This window comes from Mytilus galloprovincialis, chromosome 12 (assembly GCF_965363235.1).
Source record: "Mytilus galloprovincialis chromosome 12, xbMytGall1.hap1.1, whole genome shotgun sequence".
Lineage (NCBI taxonomy): Eukaryota > Metazoa > Mollusca > Bivalvia > Mytilida > Mytilidae > Mytilus > Mytilus galloprovincialis.
In genome coordinates, this window is record NC_134849.1 from 61,893,862 (window position 1) to 61,913,486 (window position 19,625).

General features: G+C 33.5%; 2 protein-coding genes across 2 annotated transcripts in view; one reads left to right on the forward strand and one right to left on the reverse strand.

Annotated features, from left to right (window-relative positions):
* Positions 1–19,625, forward strand: part of LOC143054482 (uncharacterized) — a 225,374-nt gene that overhangs the window by 88,183 nt on the left and 117,566 nt on the right. The window lies entirely within an intron of this gene.
* Positions 108–8,113, reverse strand: LOC143054488 (uncharacterized). Its single transcript, XM_076227514.1, has 2 exons — positions 6,019–8,113; positions 108–1,126 (listed from the first exon to the last, which is right to left on the reverse strand). Exons 1-2 carry the CDS (start codon positions 7,307–7,309, stop codon positions 996–998), a joined length of 1,422 nt encoding a protein of 473 aa, XP_076083629.1. The 5' UTR covers positions 7,310–8,113; the 3' UTR covers positions 108–995.

The window sequence follows — 19,625 nt, forward strand, 5'->3', positions numbered from 1 at the left end:
TTTTAAATGAAAGTAATGTAACAAGGACGCGTTTACACTCATTGAACACCAATGTTTAAAATATATATATTAAAAGTTCCAAAGATTCAAAAATAAAATAGCAAGCGTTTATTTTTACACTAGAAGTTATATTGAAATTTGTTGAGTCAATCAAGCTTCGGATACATTGAGGTTGTTTCATCAATCTTTACATGTACATCATCAACATGATCATTAGACTGTGGTAAACAAGATGGATTCAGTGTGGAGGCAAAACCTTGATGGGTTATCAAAACATATACATTAAATGGTTGATTTATAATCTGACTAATTTTATAACGGGTAATGATATTAATATCTATAATGGATGGTATTTTAACAGTCTGTCCAGTAACTCTGTTTGTAACAATAAATGATGACCATAAAACAAATAATTTTGATTGAGGAAATGCAGAAATTGAGAGATCATGTACTTTTGGTACAGGAAAATTGTAATAGGATGGACATAATGACAAACTTAGTATTGGCACTGTTACACAACTTCCACCTGAAGTTATTTCAAGCATGATTTTTGTTGACTTTTGATTTTTTGATTTGTACAAAGAGTATGTGATAAAAATCAAAAATACTAATATAATGGTATTCAAGATAACAGATACATGGCTCCACGAAAACTCTTGTTTCATCAACTTTTCAATGATAGATGGAGATTCATCCTCGACATTTGGATTGCGATATATGAATGATGGTATGGTTTGTGAATGTATTTGTAGTGTCTGTTGTAAAATAAGTAGTGTTATTGCTATTTTTTTAACTTTACAAAACATGAAAATACAAAAGACAATTACTATTCTGGTGATACCAGTAGTAAAAACAATCAGAATGGTGTTTGAATCAGGCCATGTTGCCTCTGGTTCAAAATTTTGTGTAAATAAGGGTTGTTCTTCAATGTTCTTGGGTGACATAATCTGGAAAGTTGGTAACCATGATTCTTGGGTAATAAATGACTGGACTTGTTATTTAACTATATTTCCATAGTTGATTCTTTGGGTGAGTTTTCCATTTATGGGGGACAACAGTGTTGTGATGAGGCTTAATATGACTATGATGGAGTAGAGAAGACTATTCTGATGAGCGAACAAGAAACCTACAAAATATGAAAAAAAAATTTTAATGTTCTCTTTCTTTTCTTTAAAAAGTTTGTTTTTTTAATTGTAACAAAAAGTTATGTGTTGATTGTCGATGAAAGTATACCTGTACACAGTATACAATCTAGCACTAAAAACAGTAGAACCAGCTACTTACACAAACATGACCACAACACACAATATTCCGTTTTCTCTTGAAATTTAATTTGTGTTATACAAAAATGAATTTTATATTTCTGATAAGAATTATCTTATGAACGAGGAAGAAAAAAAATTAAATGATATGCGCAATGTTCCTTATCAGAAAAATGTCTATATAACCGGTGTGTCTATTGACCATCAAATCACCATAGCGGTATTAGTCTAAGCCTATCGCAGTAAAGGGGTGTGTGGGTTTGGGGGTCGAAAAACATATGTGTTCAATGGGGGATTCAAGATCATCTATACCTGTGTGTATGGGGGAAGTGGGGCTTATTACATCTAAGATTTTCTTTCTGGGGAAGGGGGGCTAATCATACCTAAGAATTATCTGAGAATTCAGACTTTTTATGTTGAGGCCTGAGGAAGGATATATTCTTTTTGTTAAACAGTGACCTTTTGCGTTTTCCTTTCTTGGTGAATATGCGGTCTATTTCTTCTATTATATCTGGGTCAAAACTGGTATCTGGTACCCATGTACGTGAATTATCTGCCCATTCTACTCGAGTTTGTCTGTGTCCATTTTTGTATCGACCTTTCAATAGATCTTTGACTACATATTTTGTACTGGGGTCTGTAGTGGGCAGAGTTTGGGGTTTTGGATTCTGTTGAGTTGGGGGTTTTGGATTCTGTTGAGTTGGGGGTTTTGGATTCTGTTGAGGTGGGGGTTTTGGATTCTGCTGATTTGGGGCAACATCTCCATCTACTTGTTGTTGTGTGTCATCATTGATATCTGCATTCTGTTCTGGTGGGTCATTATTTTGTGGAATTTCAGGTTCAGGTGGGTCATCATATTTTCTTCTGACAGGTCCAGGGGGGTAATAGCGTCTCAAATTTGTGGCATTTATAAGGGAAGGATAAATGCGATGATCAGAAAGTCTTTTTAGCTTATATGTGTAGTTAGGGCCAAGCTCTATGATACGATAAGGACCTTCAGATTTGTCATAAAGCTTGCGTGAGAGACCTTTTGGTGTTTTTTGTATTTTCAATAAAACTTGGTCACCAATGGATAATTCAGGTATCTTGGCTTTGAGGTCATGGCGCTCTTTATCTTTGGCCTTTTGTTCTGTTTCATTTTTCAGACCAATTTCATGAGCCATTTTCAAGTTAGATAGAAATTCTTGTATAAAGTGTCTACTGTCTGGAGGCAAAGAATCTTTTGGTTCTAATGCAATATCAAAGGGCAACCTCATCTCTTGACCAAAGACCATGTAGAAAGGTGAGAATTTTGTTGTGTTGTTTGATGGGGCACGACGAAATGCCATCATTATACTAGGAATCAAGGCTGGCCAATTTTTCTGATCATTATTGCAATATGTTCTCAAAGAGGCAGCAAGTGTACTGTTTTGACGCTCAACCGTACCATTTGTATTTGGATGATAAGAACTTGTGTAATGTTTTGTGACCTCAAATATTTCACAGATAGCTCGTATGAGTTTTGAAGTAAAAGCAGCTCCACGATCAGAGGTGAGGCACCTTGGTGCTCCGTAACGAGTTATTACCTCATTGTAAAGAACAGTACCTATTTCTTTTGCTGATTGAGTTCGAAGGGGAAATGCCTCACACCAGCGAGTAAAAGCGTCAACGACTACAAGAATGAATTCATAGTTGTCAGCAGTTTTATAAATAGGACCTAGAACATCTATATGCCATCTGTCAAATCTACCTGCTTGTGGCATTGGAGACCGAGGAGGTTTGTTTGGATCATAGTTTCTTTTTGCTCTTTGACATCTGTCACAAGACTTTATATATTCAACTACATCTGCATGCATTGCTGGCCACCAATAATTTTGCAAGAGAGAAGATCTACATTTTTCAACGCCAAGATGGCCACCTCCTGCTAAAGAGTCATGATAGGATTTTAGAGCATCAAGCCTTAAACATTTAGGTAAAGTAATTTGTAGAATGTGACGCAACTCTTCTTGGACATTTCTGCAACGCCTTTGATACCAGTGGTATAACACATTATTTTGAATGGAATAGAATGCACTTTCTGAAATAATATGCCTAATGGATTTTGTGTCATCTGGAAGAGTTTTGTCAGATAGATATGCATAGATTTCTTTGAAATCCTCACAGTTCCTTTGTAGCTCTGACAGAGATGTATTGTTACCTATGATATCATTTATATCAGGACCAACCTCTAAAGCAGAAATAGAAGGAAAAGAGTCCTCAGAATCATTTGCATAGACAAAAGTGACCTCACGTTGATAACCATCTTCATCACATGGAATATCATTTTGAAGAGAACAAACATTAGCAGAAGAAGAGTCTGAATCATCATAAGGTCGACGACTAAGGCAGTCGGCTACCACATTGCTTTTTCCTGGTCTATGGACTATGTCAAAATTAAGATATTGAATTTTTAATGCCCAGCTTTCTAAACGACCTGTGTGTTTTGCAGTTTGTAACCATACAAGTGCTCTATGGTCAGTAATTATGGTGAAATGAGTACCTGCCAAGTAGGGTCGATAAGCTTCAATACCTTTAATCACAGCATAACATTCTTTTTCAGAAGTTGTCCATTTTCTTTCATCTAAGGTTAATGATTTACCTCCATAACAAATGACATATTCCTTGCCCTCATCATCTTTTTGACCTAGAATATAGCTTATGGCTTGATTTGAAGCATCACATGTCAAGATGAAAGGTTTAGAGCTATTAGCATAGGAAAGAACAGGTGCTGAGATCAAGGCATTTTTGATTGTTTGAAAAGATTGTTCACAGTCCTCAGTCCAATCAAAAGATTTATCTTTTCTAAGAAGAGCATTTAAAGGACTCACAATCTGGGAGTAATTCCTGATGAACCTCCTGTAATAATTTGCCATGCCAAGAAAGCTACGAACTTGTTTTTGGGTTTTTGGGATAGGATACTCACTGACTGCTCTAGTTTTCTCTGAGTCTACTTCAACTCCATCTCTAGAAATAATGTGACCTAAAAACTTTAACTGTTTTACTGAAAAATGACATTTTGAAGGGTGAAGTTTAAGATTTGCTTCATTCAACCGAGTGAAAACCTGGCCAATATGTGAAAGATGTTCCTCAAATGAGCGACTGAAGATAAGGATGTCATCAATATACACAAGAACAGATTTCCAGTTAAGCCCTCTTAAAACGTTAGACATCATGCTAGCAAAAGTAATGCTACTGTTTCTTAAACCAAATGGCATTCTTTTCCATTGATAGACACCAGATTGAGTGATAAAAGCACTTTTGATTTGACTTTCAGGGTCTAGTGGGACTTGCCAAAAAGAACTTCTCATGTCGAGTGATGTGAAAAATTTTGCTTGAGCTTCTCCAATGGAATCGAATACACTATCTAGATGGGGTAGAGGAAAATTTTGTGCGAAAGATATCCGATTCAATTTTCTATAATCTATACAAAATCTGTATTCCGCTTTGTCTGACTCATTACCAAGTGCCTTTTTACGGACTAGAACAACTGGAGAAGACCAGTTGGAGGTGGAGTGCTGGATAATGTCATTTTTCAACATTTCATCAATGTGTTTGTTTGTTTCTTTCTCCATGTGAGGGGATTGTCTATAGAAATTTTGTCTCACTGTTTGGGAGTTTGGGATTGGTTCGATGTGATGGGTATAGGATGTAGTAAGACCTAGTTCACTCATATCAGCAGCAAAAGTACCTCTATGTTCTTTAAGGAAAGCATTTAGCTTTGTCTTTTGACCTTCTGTTAAATCACTATCTGCTAAATCAAATTGAATATTATTAGGAGGTTTTGTGTTGCTAGATTTCATAGATGAAATAGAAAAATTGTGAAAATCATCTTGTGGTTTATCAAAAGAGTGTATTTCTGCACCTTGTAAACATTCAACTGTAGCTAATTCCCTGTTTGCTCTTAAATGCACATCTTTGTTGGTTGGGTTTAGCAATTTTATAAAGCTTCTATTTTTGTTTACCTTGACTACACATTTTGCAGCAAGTAAGTTTTGACTAGCCAAATTGTGAAGTGGTTCTAGTAAAACCTCTGCGCCATGTTTTTGTCTTGAAATTTTGACTGATATGATTTTCTCAGACATTTTAGGAATTATAACAGCATTTTTGACTCTTGCTAAACCAGATTTTGTGTCCATTTTTATAACAGTTGATATGCTTGGGTTGTCTGTTAAAGTAACTGTGTTTGTGTCAAAGCACAAATGTGCTTTTGAGTTTTTCAAAAAATCTACCCCTAATATCAATGAATGGTGAAGTTTGTTAAGCACATAGACCATTTGTTGATAGTCTCTATCTCCTATTGTGACCTTGATTTTTATTTTGCCTAATATTCTGACATGATCACCATTCACTGCAATTATAGATGGTATATCAGGCGGAAGAAGTTTGTTTTTTGAATATGAAGTTTTGTTCAGAAAGTTAGAATGCATAACTGAAATATTTGCTCCACTGTCTAACAAAGCATGAGTTCTCGTGTCACCAACAGAAACTTGTGTAGTACTTTTTTGAGGATGAAAAGTTGTCAACAAATTTACAATTGCCTTATGATTGTGATTGTCATTATGCCCACCTATAGACCTATGTTGCCTACAAGCAGGCTCGCACCCCTATTGGAAATTGACAGACTGTTGAAAGTTTTGATTACCCTGATTGCATACATAGTGAAAATGACCTTGTTTACCACATTTTAAACAAAACTTATTAAATGCAGGACATTTGGACCTTGATATACAAAACTTACCACAGCCTATACAATTTGTATTTTGGTTTGTCTGGTTTTGTGGTGACCATTGCTGTGTCTGGTTCGTGGTTTGCTGATATCTTGTTCGATTCTGCTGTTGTGGCTGGAATTGCTGTCTTGGTTGGAATTGCTGACGTGGTTGGAATTGTTGGCGTGGTTGGAATTGCTGACGTGGTTGGAATTGTTGGCGTGGTTGGAATTGTTGGAATTGCTGGATTGGCTGATAGTTATTCTGGAGTTGTGGTTGGTATTGTGGTTGAACATATTGGTTGTTTTCAACCGGTTTATAGGTATTTGGATTGTAGCTGGTAATTTTTTCGTCCATTGAAGAATTTATTGCAGAGATGGTACTTGAGAATCTTTCTGCCAAATTGTCCATGAGTCTTGCTTCAGCTGATGCAACAAAGTTTTCGACGCTGTCATTGATGTTGGTTTCGTCTAGTGTTTTTGTTTGATTTACTGTCATTTCAGCTATTGATGCAATTTTCCTTAACTCTTCAATAGTTTGTGGTTGTTGAGGAATAATTATGTGGGCAATAGAGGATTTCATTCCATTAATAGCAAGTTCTATCAAAAACGGTACTGAGGCACTCCTATACTTATTGTACTGAATTGCCCGATGAATATAACCTTCGATATTTTCGGTTGGAGACTGCTTTAACTTTGTCAAGTTAATACTTGAACTGACTTGAGGTTGAAATCTGCTTATGAAAGCCGTCTTGATTGTTGCCAATGATTGTTTTGCTTCATCAGCTAAGGTTGAAAACCATTCACTTGGTTTGTCCTCTAAATGGAACGGTAATGATAATATTGCTTGTTTGTCTGTCATATGCTGAAGTGTTATAAAAGCTAAAAACTTTTGCCACCATTGACTTGGTGAAACTTTCCCATCATACGGTTTTATTTGAACATTTATTTTGTGCTCTATCTGGAAACCTGGCGGTATTTGTTGGTTGGATGGTTGAGGTGGTGGTTGATATGATATGACAGGTGCATGAGTACTCACTGTTGGAACTGTTGCTGTTGCTGTTGTAGGTATTGTTGTTGTTGTAGAGTCAGTTGTTGTTGCCATTGGTGCTGGTTGGTGACCTGAAGGTCCAGGTTGTTGGAGGCTGGAAGTTCCTGGGTGTTGGAGTCCAGAAGTTCCTGGTTGTTGGAGGCCAGAAGTTCCTGGTTGTTGGAGGATCAGAGTTGTTTCTCCAGCTGATGTTGCAGGGGTGCCATTTTCTGGAAACATACTTATCATCCACGAGTGGTGTAGGTCTATTGGTCCTTTGGATCTGGTCCACATATATTCTTCTACACTAGGGATCTTTAAGTCGCTCCACCCATTGACAGGGTGTGAATTTCGCTTGTTTGTTGCGGATGTTGATGTTTGTATGGATAAGGGTGTTGTGTCGGGTTAACTTGGGTATACCAGTAATCGAATGCGATCCTTCACTGGGGTTCTGAAAACAATCCAAGAGAAACTTGAAATATAGATGTTTATTAATTGGAAACAAATCAGTAAGTCATTTGTTCCCAAGAAATAGTATTTCAATTTCCTCTAGGATTATTTTCTGTTTAACCAATCGGATTTCTAGGTTTTTAGAAAAATAGGGGGGATTTGTCATTTCTTAAAAATAAGGGCGGTCCTAAAATAGCGTGCCCTGATCAAAAGTGCTAATTGAAATTACCTACATTTCAGGCAGATAACAATAGCAGCTTAATTAAATCTCTGTCTACAAGTTTGTATCTGCCAAAGCTAAATAGGTTTGAGTCAAAGTGTTAATCTCATGACAAAGACTATTTGCTAAAATTCTAGAAAAGTATTAAAAATAAGCCGTAAGGAATCTACAATCCCGATTCAAAGTAAATACAATAAAAACTTAGTTCCGTCTTAAATGCTTCAAAATGTTAACTTAAAACCTATTATATAAGATATAAATAAATCTTTATCTAGGGCCGTAAATTGAAAAGTTTTCTATGTAAATGAAGAAATAAATAATAATTTATTTTAATTATGAACTTTCGGAACTATCTTTCTTTTAATAAATGAATGTATATTAGTATTTGGGGTTGGTGCCTGAGAATTAAATTTGAACGAAAAATACACCATGTCACGACCTTCGTCAATGAGACAACCCAATACCGTATAGTCAGTTTTAAAAGGCTCCGTCATGAAAATTTTTTAAAAATTCAATTAAGAAAACTAACTGCTTAATTTATAACAAAACAATTAATGAAAAACAATTATGAAAGACATTCACTTAGATAGATATGACCGATATAGCAGCTAGTAACCAAAAAAAAAAAAAACGAAAAGAAAAATGAAAAATAAAGCCTCGCTAGCACGTTTGCCGCCAATGAATAAATGACGAAATTCAAAATGTTACTGAAACCAACTGAAATACAAATGTAGAGTTGAAATGACTCTTTGCTATATTGTAAAATAGGACGAAGGACAGGCAACATAGATGTCCACTGCAAAAGAGATGTAATTAAGCGAGCATAAAAATGTGTCTTATAAAATGTCTAGGATATATACGGACCTCTCAAAGAGTTATTATAATTCTTCGTTAACGTCAGTTGCTATATAAAGACGTGGCATATATCCTACACCAAGCAATTGATACATGTACAAATGTATACCATCCTCTTTCCGTCCCCACATTTCTGCGCATTTATACTTCCCATACAATAAAAAAGGATGCATTTCTTGAGAATGTTTTTTTTGTTGAAAAGCAGAAATGGCTGCGTATTTATCCATACCACACAGTAAAAAATAATGCGTATCTTAGGAATGGGTTTTTTTTTGGAAGGCTGGCGTAGCTGCATATTTATACTTCACAAACAGTAAACATGATGAATTTCTTTAGAATTGGGTTTTCTGTCAGAGAAAGCAGGCGTGTCGGCATATTTATACATCACAAACAGTAAAAGGGTGCATTTCTTTAGAATAGGGTTTTCTGAAGGAAGGTGGACGTAGCTGCGTTTTTATACATCCCCCAAAGTAAAAAATGATGCGTTTCTTTAGAATGGTGTTTTCTGTCGGAAAGCAGACGTGGCTGCGTCTTTATACATCACAAACAGTAAAAAGATGCATTTGTTTAGTATGGGGTTTTCTGTTGGGAGGTAGACGTGGCTGTGTTTTTATACATCCCCCAAAGTAAAAATGATGCGTTTCTTTAGAATGGGGATTTCAGTCGGAAAGCAAACGTAAGATGCGCATTTATACATCACAAACAGTAAAGTGATGCATTTCATTAGAATGGGGTATTCAGTCGGAAGACAGACGTGGCTGCGTATTTATACATCCTTCACAGTCAGAGGGTATCGTTATTTTCAAAAAAGTGAAAAAGAAAAATAATCTTATAGAGAGTATTTACTATTAGTGTTGTTGTTAAGTTAAACAAATAAAAATGTTATGCTCTTGCGTTTTACAAATAACAGATATAAAATGAAAAATAATATAAACCTTCCTTAAGGTTAAATGGTCGTTCACGTACGAGGCGGTACCAAGTCTTGTATTTGTCGATTATTTTACTACCTTTTTTTGTTAAAATTTTTGCTGACGATCAATGGACATTTAATTGTTTTTGTTCGTGGTCGAGGCGACAAGATACGTCCAGTTTCAATTAGAAGTATCATAAACATATTTAACTCAGTAACTAAGATACAATAACAGAATATGAAGTTGACAGATTTTATTATCACTACAAGAGTGGACACATATCAGTGTGGATAGTACTTGTTTGAAACGTATTGGTGTGTTTGACCTTAGCAGTATTATATAATAATACTTCCAATGTTTGACAAATTGTTCTTCAGTAATTTATGCATGCTGGTTTCATTTGAAAGTGTAAGAGATTTTCTAAGAATAATCTAGGTGTATGTATACGCATTATTCGTAGTTCTATACAATTTTTTTGCAAGTGGTGGTGGTCATCTTGAATTTGGCTATTAGCAACAAAAACTCAAAATTGGTATAAAGTATCATTGGATCATTTCTACAATAGAATCAAATTACCTACCAGAAGATTTTTGCAATTTCAGGCGATCAACATTATTGCCCCCTTCGAATCAATTTTAAATTCAGATTCACAAATCGTACGTCTACTTCATATGGTATCTGGTTGAGAGTTGTCTCATTGGCAATCAAACCACATCTACTTGTTTTCATGTTTGTAATGGAGAGAACATGCACCTTCAGATATAAACATTAATGTTAAGTTTGGTGTCAGTTCACAAGAACGATTTTGCACATGGTTAGAATGTGAAAACTTTAGACAATACCTCACGCGTTGTTCTAGGTGAGCTAATAGTACATAAAGGATATTATCATGCCCCATTTATGGACATTATGTTTTCTGGTCTGTGTGTCCGTCTGTTCGTTCGTCTATTCGTCTGTTCGTTCGTCCGTCCGTCTGTCCCGTTTCAGGTTAAAGTTTTGGTTAAAGTTTTTGGTCGAGGTAGTTTTTGATGAAGTTGAAGTCCGATCAACTTGAAACTTGGCATACATGTTCCCTATGATAGGATCTTTCTAATTTTAATGCCAAATTAGAAATTTTATCCCATTTTCACGGTCCACTGAACATAGAAAATGATAGTGCGGAATTGGAATCCGTGTACTTGGGACACATTCTTGTTCCTATGTAATTTTTATTCTTTCTTGTAGATTGTTTTCTACCTAGACTCCTAAGGTCTGAGTAAAGCGAAATGATAGGATTTTTTTTCAAATATAAAACTTGTTTAAATAAAATGATCTTTTTAATCATGATAATTTTTCAGAAAGTCTATTATGATTGATTGTACAAGGTATTTCGGTACACGTGAGGAATATAAAGATAATTAGATGAGGTTGTATTGCCGATAAGACAAGTAATTAGATGAAATAGAACCAAACGCTATAATCTGCTCTGTTATCTCTTTGGATAGATTTTGGCCATTTTTAACGTCCTTTTTGTTACATAGATCTTCAACTGTTTCGGTTCTCATGCATCCAAGGCGTTTTCAATCAAGGTGAATACAGAAAAAACGCTTCGGACGCATTGAAATATTATTTTGTTCTTTCAATTTTTACAATACTGGGTCGATACCGCTGCTGGTAGACTATCAGTCCCTGAAAGTACCATCAGATCAGTAGTAGTCAGTACTTCGGTACTGACATGATTTGTAACAAACATTTTTAAAATTGTCCGCTGATAAATTTTGAAATTATAAAGAAACTAAGGTGTCAAATCCCTCAGGCAAATTAGACCTAAGATGGATTTGGCTATTTTTTAAGTCATTCTTTGTTATATAGCTTTTCAACTGTGACGGTTCTTATACATCTCTGGCTTTCAAATATTCGGCTGTGAGCGTTCCTTATGAAGGTAAATCTAGAAACGCGATGCGGACGCATGAAATTAATAACATGTCGTTTTCATTTTTTTCTATCTTAAAATTATGTGGCCTTTTTTTGCTTTTCGTGTTCATTTACATTTAATATAGAAATGGGTTTTCGTTTTGTGAGAGAAGAACTCGATCACACCTGAGTGAATAACTCAATCACACATGAGTGAAGAACTCGATCACACCCGAGTAAAGAACTCATTCACACCTGAGTGAAGAACTCAATCACACCTGAGTGAAGAACTCAATCACACATAAGTGTTTATTTATAGGATCGATAAGCTTACATGACTCGTATCTTTCCAGTGTTAAAAATATATCCTTTTAGAATAAGTTTTTTTATAGGATCGATAAGCTTACATGACTCGTATCTTTCCAGTGTTAAATATATATCCTTTTAGAATAAGTTTATTTATAGGATCGATAAGCTTACATGACTCGCATCTTTACAGTGTTAAATATATATCCTTTTAGAAGAAGTTTATTTATAGGATCGATAAGCTTACATGACTCGTATCTTTCCAATGTTAAAAATATATCTTGTTAGAATAAGTTTTTTATAGGATCGATAAGCTAACATGACTCGTATCTTTACAGTGTTAAATATATGTCCTTTAAGAAGAAGTTTATTTATAGGATCGATTAGCTTACATGACTCGTATCTTTACAGTGTTAAATATATATCCTTTTAGAAGAAGTTTATTTATAGGATCGATCAGCTTACATAACTCGTATATTAACAGTGTTAAATATATGTCCTTTTAGAAGAAGTTTATTTAAAGGATTAATAAGCTTACATGGCTCGTATCTTTACACTGTTAAATATATATCCTTTAAGAAGAAGTTTATTTATAGGATCGATAAGCTTACATGACTCGTATATTTACAGTGTTAAATATATGTCCTTTAAGAAGAAGTTTATTTATAGGATCGATAAGCTTTCATGGCTCGTATCTTTACAGTGTTAAATATATAATTATCCTTTTAGAAGAAGTTTATTTATAGGATCGATCAGCTTACATGACTCGTATCTTTACAGTGTTAAATATATGTCCTTTTAGAAGAAGTTTATTTAAAGGATAAATAAGCTTACATGGCTCGCATCTTTACAGTGTTAAATATATATCCTTTAAGAAGAAGTTTATTTATAGGATTGATAAGCTTACATGGCTCGTACCTTTACAGTGTTAAATATATATCCTTTTAGAATAAGTTTATTTAAAGGATCTACAAGCTTACATGACTCGTATCTTTACAGTGTTAAATATATATCCTTTTAGAAGAAGTCTATTGGATCGATAAGCTTACATGACTCGTATCTTTACAGTGTTAAATATATATCCTTTATGAAGAGGTCTATTTATTGGATCGATATTTTTGTTGAATATTGTCACAACCGCAAGAGCAGAGGTCATTTTTCATTGTAGTTGAGTAAACAAATTTTACACATTTTGTAGAACAAATTGGACATTTTTGCATCCACCTCCATTTAAGCTGTTGTTTTAAATGAAAAGTATCAAAGTTTCTAGTCAATAAATTATAACAAAATGTTTGGGATATTGGGTTCTAGGATAGTTGCTATGGAAACAAAAATGTGTAAGTTTTGCCTTTTTAACTCTGAAAAGTGACCATGTTATCAAGATAATCCATGAAAAAGTAATAATTATTAAATGATTATGATGTGCAAACTATTGGTTATTAAATTACCATAAATTTGACCCGAGGTCAAAGGTCATTGATGACCTTGACCTTTGAACTTGTGTATATGTATTTGAATTTTGAAAGGAAATGTAATAGAACGAAAGAGGCATACTATACATGGAGAAAATGTTCAGGACGTTTAAATCCACTTATTTTTTTTTATTAACATAAGAACATCAAAGAGCCAAGATCATGTCAAAAGTGCTTAGCAACCATCCTTATTTAAAAAAAAAGTACCTAGCAACCATACATGATTAGATTTAGGACTATATAAACAATTACATAGACCTAACTTAAAAGGTTTTGGGGGGTTGTCATCACATAAGTTTTAAACAATCAATCATTTAAAGTGGAAAAATGTCTAGCAACCATTTATTTATATTAGAAAAGTGCCTAGCAACCATCTATTTATATTGAAAAAGTGCCTAGCAACCATTTATTTATATAGAAAAACTGCGCAGTAACAATATATTTTAAGTTTCATTGGGACAAAAATCAGAAAAAAATAAAAAAATATAAAATATGCAGTTTTCTTTTTTAAAATAACACATGTATAATCCAGAATAGTAAATTATATGGCAAATTCAATTTCATGAGACTGATTACACATTCAAATGCAATAATTGAAAGATGTCGTCCGAGGAGACAACTCTCCTCAAGACACTAAATAATATTTTTAAGACAGGTCCTTTGAATTTACAAGAAGAAGTAAAAAGGAATACGGGAATAACTGCTAAGAGAACGACCAGTTTATATCTTTGGTTGGGATTGGCCTTTCGGGCAAGAGTTTATGCATAGACAGAATAATCATTTTCACTCGTTATAAGGCTTGATTACTTATTTCATATTTTCATTATGTACACACCTTTTTCGTGTTTCAAATCGATTGTGGCTGATGTGCATCTGAATGTACCGAAAATTCCTTTTCATCATGTTTTGTGCAATATTATTGAACTTCAGTTCAAGACACTATCACATTCATTTCATTAAGCATCCATTATCCCCATCACAAAATATAAAATGGTACTCCCTAACTTATAGAACTACCCTGCATCCACTCATTGCTATGTTTGTATTTCAACAGTAATGATTTATTTCAACAGCGGAAGATTAAAAAAAAAACTTTGTTAGAAAAAAAAATATGTTGTGTGTTTAGCAAAAAATATTTTTTTTAATATAGCCTAAGGGCCAAGTGAGATTTTCTCATAACATTGGGCTATTCGTCGTTAACTTGTTAAAAAATATTCTCCTCTGAAACTAATAATCGAACGGACTAGGAAAATCAAGACCCCTTTTTGGCTACAAAATATAGCATTTTACAAAGTTGCTAAAAATGTAAACCCTAAAGCTATTTATAAGAAAGTAGAATGCGTTTGTTAGATAAATATGAGTAGTTTTTAACAATACAATTCACACGCGTCAGGTACTTGAAACATTATGCCATTCTTCCATTTTAGACAAAAACCATCTATAAAAATGAAGTTTAATAGCACATTTGATAGATTTTCATATTTGAACTTGAATTTTAGCGTTTGTAATGACCAAATCAGTTCAAGTCTGTAACACAAACTGATTGAATCGAGTGAAGTACACTCTGAAGTGTTTTTCTAAAAATGTAATATTTTTGGCAAAATTATCCTTTACATTACACAACATGTCCCAGGTGATTTTTATTTTGTATCTGTCACTGTTAAAAGCTATTTTAATAACATTATCAAAATTCTTTCACAAAATACCAAAAATGACACTTTTTCGTTCCAATAGCTACCACCCTAGCAACCTATTTCTCAAACCTTGAGTGATAAATTATTTCTAGGCAACAGTGATAGTTTACATTCAGTACCTTAGTATAATTGGTTGTGGATGCAAAATTGTAAAATTATGTCATGCAAAATGACTAAAATTAGCCTGCTTGAATACATTGAAAACTCCACTATTTAAACCAGTGCTGCCTCCTTCTCCCCTTTTTGTAAGAATTAATTTTTATATTTCATCTTACTCATTAAGTGTTAAATTTGAATGAACAAAAGTCAAAATATTCATCAAAATTGAAATGTGTGCACGATGACTGCTTAAAATGGGTATTTTTTTTTCGTCGAAATATGAATTTTTGAGGCAAAATCCAAGGGGACCCGTTGCTATGGCAACGGGGGCATAAACAAGTTTTTTGTCAACATATTTCTTGTTTGTTTATCGATAGCTACCGATAAAAAACAAATTTCAAGAAAATCTGAGACTATGCGTGCCGCAACTTGGTTTGTGGTTACAGAGAATTGCTAAAAACTAATACCTTTAATGTCATATCATAAGTAGATGTGTTTGAATCGTCTCCATCCGTGGTAAAATTCTTCAATCTAAACAAAACTCAAATAAATCTAACGGTAACATAAAATGCAGTCAATGATTGATGTTTATTATTGTACATTGTTTATACTTTTATTTATGTTTTGAAGATTTATATGGATGGCATTTTTATCTTATGAAAGATGTATATGTTCAAACTCCATAAGATTTGATGGACCAGAATTTCCAGAACGTTCATTTTTTTATGCGGTCTGCCAAAATTTACGAAGTGAACATAATGAAAGGATCTTGGGAAATTAGGGAATTATTTGGATTGTATAAACCTATTTTTTTAGAGTTGAAAACCCTGCACACAGACAAAGCTATTAAATTTCACATCTACTGGTGAATTAAACTTATTATAAGTTTATAGAAAGTTTCTACTGCTGGAAACTTTTTACTGTTTATGCAAACGCAAAGCCAATAGTACCATGTCAGCATGTTTAAAAAGCAAAATACGAGTCTGGCCTAAAAAGATGTGTTAAAACTAAACAGACCAAAGCTGCCGATAAATCGAAAGTCAATACAGCGAGGAGACTCTTTGTCCATGTCAATTTACCATGAACTGAAATCAATGTAATTAATCTTGCCAAAAAAATATCAAAACATCCAAAGTATATTTAGAAGACGGAAGTCAAAACAGTACTGATATCATGGTGTTTCACAGAGATTGTTTAATAGTTGAATGTAATTATCTACAATCAAAACATCCAAAGTATATTTACAAGACGGAAGTCAAAACAGTACTGATATCATGGTGTTTCACACAGATTGTTTAATAGTTGAATGTAATTATCTACAATCAAAACATCCAAAGTATATTTACAAGACGGAAGTCAAAACAGTACTGATATCATGGTGTTTCACATAGATTGTTTAATAGTTGAATGTAATTATATACAATCAAAACATCCAAAGTATATTTACAAGACGGAAGTCAAAACAGTACTGATATCATGGTGTTTCACACAGATTGTTTAATAGTTGAATGTAATTATCTACAATCAGCTATTGGGTGTGCAAACATTGCTGTCAGCATAATTGAACTATAGAATGATAAAGTTTATCTTAAACGACCATTTGAAAAGTCAATTTTTGATATCGTATGAGCCAAATATGTAAAGTTGAGAATCAATGTTAACAGTTGACATATCATCTCCACATGAAAATCTAGATTATTCGAGTATTTTTATGATTCAAGTGATAAAGAACAGTATTCGCTATCATACTTTAAACTTATTCAATGTTAAATAAGGCGGTCATTTTCGATGAATTCAAACAATCAGTGACAACAATGATCATCATTAGTTATGATACATAAAACTTTAGAAATCTATATTACTGTTTTATGCGTTGTTGGTTTTCCTCACGGTCGACACCCATTGCAATTGTTACATAGTCAATAAATTAAAAAAACGAGAACTGTCACACATTCTATGACAACTTTATGTTGCCGGGACAATCATTGCATGTTTGTTTGTTTTTATTTTAGTGATTAACATTTTAAAATCTTGTTGACTAGTGTACCCCTATTTTCACATTTTTACCTACAAAATGTTTTATGTCTGTTTGTTTTGTTCACACATTGTTGTCAATATAGTGAAATGTTATGCGACTGTCACAAAAGTGGGTGGTTTAGCTAGCTATAAAACCAGGTTTTAATCCACCATTTTCTACATAAGAAAATTCCTGTACCAAGTAAGGAATATGATAGTTGTTATAAATACGTTTGCTAGATTAGAGCTTTTGATTTTGCCAGTTAGTAATGGACATTCCGTTTTTAATTTTCCGCAGAGTTTGGTATTTTTGTGATTTAACTTTTTATACATGAATGAAACTTTGTAATATATTTGATTCTACTAGTAGTAATCTTCGTTATTATGTTTTACTATTTCTTGACTGCTAAGATGAACAAAATATGTGATATATTTTTCTTAAGGCGAGGAACTGTGTCCATTTTTTCTGCAATACTTTCCGTGTAATCGCCGATGAAATGAACTTGCTACATAAGCTGTATCCATACTTAGTTTCGGGATATCCAATCGCATTGTCGACCACATTTGATAAAAGGTGATGAAAAAATTGGACGAGGAGAAGAATGTCTTTTTTTTGTGAAAATGAACAAAATGATTAATAAAATGAACAAAACACAACCAAAAGGGAAACACATTAACACCCTAGTACATTAATCAACTTGGTTAGCGTCAATTAACAATTGTAGATTCCATAATTGCAATGCGTATCTTAATTGAGATATGAAGCATTAAATTGTAAATTGTCTAGCAGTCAGTAATTTCGCACGAGGATTAAAACATTGTAAATATAACAACTGATAAAAACATGCAAGTGTTGTGTTAAACTATCGTTTATCTCAGTGGGCTAGGAGATAAGTAAACAAATTTGAAGTATAATATATTTGACATTATGTAGCCATGAAACTGCCATACTCGTTCGATAATACACAAATATTTAACAAAATTGTACCTATAATATTGAATTTCTTGATATATAATATCTAATGGTCATCACATTCACTGAAATATCTATCGGATTGTATTAAGTCTTGTTACGAACTCTGATTGCATAGTACTAAGTTAATCAAATATGTATCGGATTGTATTAAGTCTTGTTACAAATTCTGATTGCATATAGTGTACGGTTAATCAAATATCTTTCGGATTGTATTTTGTCTTGTTACGAATTCTGATTCCATAGTGCTAAGTTAATCAAATATCTATCGGATTGTATAATGTCTTGTTGCAAATTCTGATTGCATAGTGCTATGTTAATCAAATATCTATCGGATTGTATTAAAAGAGGGACAAAAGATACCAAAGGGACAGTCAAACTCATAAATCTAAAATAAACTGACAACGCCATGGCTAAAAATGAAAAAGACAAACAGAAAAACAATAGTACACATGACACAACATAGAAAACTAAAGAATAAACAACACGAACCCCACCAAAAACTAGGGGTGATCTCAGGTGCTCCGGAAGGGTAAGCAGATCCTGCTTCACATGTGGCACCCGTCGTGTTGCTTATGTGATTACAAATCCGGTAAATAGTCTAATTCGGTAGGTCACATTCATGAAAGGGAAGGGGATTGTAGTTACGACGTAAGGAACATATCCGATATCATTTGTGAAACGGTTATTCCATAATATTACTTATCGGATTGTATTAAGTCTTGTTTCGAATTCTGATTGCATAGTGCTAGGTTAATCAAAATTATGTCGGATCGTATTATATCTTGTGACGAATTCTAATTGCATAGTGTACGGTTAATCAAATATCTATCGGATTGTATTAAGTCTTGTTACGAATTCTAATTGCATAGTGTACGGTTAATCAAATATCTATCGGATTGTATTAAGTCTTGTTACGAATTCTAATTGCATAGTGCTAAGTTAATCAAATATCTATCGGATTGTATTAAGTCTTGTTACGAATTCTAATTGCATAGTGTACGGTTAATCAAATATCTATCGGATTGTATTAAGTCTTGTTACGAATTCTAATTGCATAGTGCTAGGTTAATCAAATATCTATCGGATTGTATAATGTCTTGTTGCAAATTCTGATTGCATAGTGCTATGTTAATCAAATATCTATCGGATTGTATTAAGTCTTGTTACGAATTCTAATTGCATAGTGCTAAGTTAATCAAATATCTATCGGATTGTATTAAGTCTTGTTACGAATTCTAATTGCATAGTGTACGGTTAATCAAATATCTATCGGATTGTATTAAGTCTTGTTACGAATTCTAATTGCATAGTGCTAGGTTAATCAAATATCTATCGGATTGTATAATGTCTTGTTGCAAATTCTGATTGCATAGTGCTATGTTAATCAAATATCTATTGGTTTGTATTATGTCTTGTTACGAATTCTGATTGCATAGTGCTAGGTTAATCACAATTATGTCGGATCGTATTATATCTTGTGACGAATTCTAATTGCATAGTGCTATGTTAATCAAACATCTATCGGATTGTATTAAGTCTTGTTTCGAAATCTGATTGCATAGTGCTAGGTTAATCAAAATTATGTCGGATCGCATTTTATCTTGTGACGAATTCTAATTGCATAGTGCTATGTTAATCAAACATCTATCGGATTGTATTATGTCTTGTTACGAATTCTGATTGCATAGTGCTAGGTTAATCAAATATCTATCGGATTG